Consider the following 4126-nt stretch of genomic DNA (forward strand, 5'->3'; position numbering starts at 1 on the left):
CATGATGTTAAAGCTGGAAAATGAGAGAATTGTGTGATGAATGCCAAAAGCTGATGAGAAAGTGCTGTGAAATTCAGTGCTAATGTCTCATGGTTTCTCTTTGGGGGTGAGGATTGTGCTGGTGGTGGTGAATAGTGCTGGTGGCGTGATTTGTGTGGTGTCACCATATAGGTTCTCATCTCCTGCTTTTCATCTGAACGTTATTTGTTCATGTGTGTCTTGTTCATGGAGGAGTTTGTTTTCTGAAATGCCTTATTTACTGGTTTAATCTTTTGAGAGTTTTAAAACTGAGTTGCACGTAGTAGGAATATCTTCCCAGCATGAAACCATTAACATACACATGCAGCCTGAGTGCAGGTACCAAGTGGCAGCTCTTCAGCAACTTGATGCTGTTAGTTCAAGCTGTGGATTTTGCACGTTAGGCAGTAGCAATTCAGTTATTTTTGCTACAAACACAACATCTGCCAGCAGCCTTAAGCCCTTGGCCTACAGGACAACCATCTGTTCTGGTATGATCTTCTTGGAAGCTGCCACCGCTCTGGCAAGCGTCCAGAGCTCTGGCTCCAGCAGCTCGTGATGCAGAAGTGGCTTGGGCTTACTTTACCTCTTTTGTCACGAGCAAACTCACATCCTGATACATTAATCCGTCTACCTTTATCCACGTGGTTTATTTGGATAAGTAAACTATTCAATGAAAGGCTGAGTTCCTTTTGCTCTAAATCACTTTGCTGGGCAGGTGTCAGTAGACTCTCCTTAAAGTCACCATCAACAATTATCTTAATTTAAATGTGATTTATAGCAAACTTGGTTTTGTGTTGCTTTGTATTTGCCTTCAGTACAAGTTCAGCTTTGCCTTCAGAATAGTTTTCACTGTTGTTTTCTAAGTAGTTGGTCATATTTGACTTCTGAAGCTTTTAAACATCACAAAGTTGAGAAGTAACTAGGAGCATTTTTTCCCCTTGCTGGCAAATGGAGGGGGTGACTCGAGCTGGTGAAAACCAGCTTGACTGGAAGTGGAATTGCTTGAATTCCTGTACAAAAACTGTTCTTCCAATTTAAAAAGAAGTCTTTAACATGGAATTCATATCAAATGTGGACATTAGTCTTCCAGCGCAGAGCAGAGGTGAAACAAGACAAAGTAAATAAACTAAAGCCTTTGTGTCCTCCCTTGCACACAGAAGGGTTATTCCACCATATCAAAGATGTTGGCTCAAACTCTTGTCTGTGTCTAAGAGCAACCTGCTCTAGTGGAAGGTGTCCTTGCCCATGGCAGGGGGTTGGAACTGGATGAGCTTTAAGGTCCCTTCCAACACAAACCATCTTGTGATTCTATGAAGATGCTCTTGCTCCAGCTCACAGGGGTGGATGTGAAACATGAAAGGACTTCTTTTCATATTGGTCTTAGGCTCTGTTATTGGCAAGCTGTTAGATGCTATGTTCATCAAATAGAGGGCTATTTGGTAGGTTTTTGAAATTCAGACTGATCTTGGTACTGTTGTATGAATTTTATGTAGTTCTGAGCATGGAGCATTTCTTTTCTGAAAAGCAAGGAAATAAGCAACATCCAAACAAAAATTGAGGCCGGTATTAACTTCTGCGTCAAAGATGCTGGGCAGTATCTTTAACCTGCCAGAGGGGAGATTAAAGGCAGGTTGATCTGCCTGTCCCAAGTGCACAGTTTTATTGAAAGTGTAATTACTCAAACCTCTTACTTCTCTCCATGTTAACTTTTAAGTTTTTAGAACCTTTGTAATCTTCTGTGTTAACACTTTTAGAGATCATAGGCATTAGAGTTTGTGCATAAAGTGCAGATGAGTAACAGCTGAGAAATGTAATGTTTGGGGTGCATTGCAGACTTACCTATTTTTTCATTCTCTGTATCATACCAGAATATTCTTGAGTGCTTTGAGATGTTTGACTGACACCTTGTACTGAGGGGGAAGACTTCATCCTGTGTTTTTTACCAGATAGTGTACCAGTGCAGTGCTTGCTGCGAGCAGGGTTGGATGTTTATACAACTATGGTCTGACTTAGAACACAGATAACATGACTCAAGGTTTTACAAAAATACAGCCAGGTCACCAAAAATAATGTGAGCAACCACAGTCCACAAGGTGAACCTGGGACTTGATCTTTTGCAGCCTTGGCTTTCCTCCTACCAATAGCCAGGATCATTCTTCAAGGACCAGGAGCTTTGTTGAATGATTCTTGAATGAGCTTGATATTAAATGAGGAAGTTATTTCTCCTCCAGAGTGTGAGTCTTGTTGTTTTTTGTTCTCTGCTTATTTAAATTATGTCTAATGATGAGTTCTTTTGATGCTTGCCATCTCTGTTGTTTGACTTCCAGTCTGGGGTGGTTTATGTTGAACCATGAAGCATTATGTACAGTCACAAATCTTGAAGTGTAGAACTTCTTTCAGACAAACTGATTTTAACCATTTTTATTTTTTATTTTCTGCTTTAGGAACCAATAAAATCACGTGCACCACAGCTTCATTTAGAATACAGGTTTTATAAACAACTCGGAAGTGCGGGTAAGTAAACCTTAAGCTTATAGAAAGTTTGCTGTTTCTTTATTAAGACAAACATGATCATCATATTTTATGTGTAACTGACTTGAGATTACTGATCTGGGCAGATTCTTTCAGCCTCACACAAGTTTTGGAAGAGATTTGGTCAGAATAACGTGGTAATGATGCTGGGTAATTATGCGGACCTAGAAATTCAAGTTTGTGAGGATTGACTGGTATGAGAAGTACCCATCGGAGTGTCTTTACGAAACACAGGAGCTGTCACTGGGTGGAAAGTTGTTTGTGTATAGAATGACAGACTTTTAAAAGGTGTCTTAAAATCTAGGAAATTGTGTAAGAAGTTTAGAGCTTTTCCACGAAAACCTGAAATATTGTTTTCATTGATACTTACTAAATCATAAGTATCCATAAGCCTATGGGCTCAGTGTCCTCTGTGTGTCCACAGTCTACAGCAGGTCTGAGAAGAGTCTAACAGGATAAGTCCTGATAAGCTCTCTGATTTCCCTAATACAGAGCTTGAGCTTGCATCTAATTGTGTTTGGATTTTTCTTCCCTGAATATAGGGTTGCTTTTTAAACCTATGTAGCCTTTTAGCATGTGCTGATTCCCATGCCAAGGATTTCCGCAGCCTTGACTACCCACTGCACGAGGAAGTCTCTCTGTAGCAAAGACCTTCTGTGCTCCTCTGTGCCTTGATCACATACTGACCTTGGGCTTTGGCAAGCTTCCTACATTATTAAATTTCTCTTTGTGCTTCCTTCTGATTTTATTTTTCCTGTTTTCCCTGGATGTGCTCACATATTGCCAAATACAGAGTTGAACAGAATGAGTGATCTGTCTGCTCTGAGCTCATGATATGCAGTGCCTGCGCACTCCTCTTGCATTTTTCCTTTCTGCTTGTTCCAACTAATTCTTCTAATCAGTTCCCATAGTTTTGTGTAGCTCATCCTCTGGAGACTGGGTGCTACTGCACTCTACATTTTGCCACTTCTTTGCTCCTTATAGGGTGCAGAATCTGTGATGTGGGAACTAAGTAAGTTGTCACTATTGGAAACACTAAATATTGTTGTTATTGGTTTTTTTAAGCAGAATTTATCTATGTAATAAGGTTCTTTTCTATGTATTTTGTATTCTGGTGCTGTGCACAAAGCCCCTGATGGGTTGATGCTGTCACTTAATTCCAGTTACCTGTGCTTTTGAGACTTAGGGCATTTCTGCTGACACTCATGTAGTAGTGATACACTTAATTCTGCTCTTTGCTTCTTCCTAGATTTCTGTTGATGCTTATCACCTCTGCTTATCACACACACACCCAGTGCGTGTGTCTCATGAATGGAAACCAATCTGCTTTTTCCTCACCTGTTGACTTTCTACCACTCTAAAGATGTTACTGAGGAATTTTAAAACTGATCAAATGTTTGGGTCCTGACTTTGTTTTGGCTTCCTCCTGTTCCTAATGAATCTTAACTTTTCATCAGAGAATCCCAGACTGGTTTAGGTTGGAAGGGACCTTAAAGCTCATCCAGTTCCAACCCCCTGCCACAGGCAGGGGCAACTTCCACTAAAACAGGTTGTTTCCAGATCCTTTGTCACA

General features: G+C 40.5%; 1 protein-coding gene across 2 annotated transcripts in view; it reads left to right on the forward strand.

Moving 5' to 3' along the window:
* Nucleotides 1–4126, forward strand: part of CSNK1G1 (casein kinase 1, gamma 1) — a 58577-nt gene that overhangs the window by 10777 nt on the left and 43674 nt on the right. For both annotated transcript variants that reach the window (XM_010010897.1, XM_010010898.1), the window contains exon 3: nt 2466–2535. In XM_010010897.1, the coding sequence (XP_010009199.1) occupies nt 2466–2535 (70 nt within the window). The remainder of the gene's footprint in view (nt 1–2465; nt 2536–4126) is intronic.

This window comes from Nestor notabilis, unplaced genomic scaffold, assembly GCF_000696875.1.
Source record: "Nestor notabilis isolate BGI_N333 unplaced genomic scaffold, ASM69687v1 scaffold12963, whole genome shotgun sequence".
Taxonomy (NCBI): domain Eukaryota; kingdom Metazoa; phylum Chordata; class Aves; order Psittaciformes; family Psittacidae; genus Nestor; species Nestor notabilis.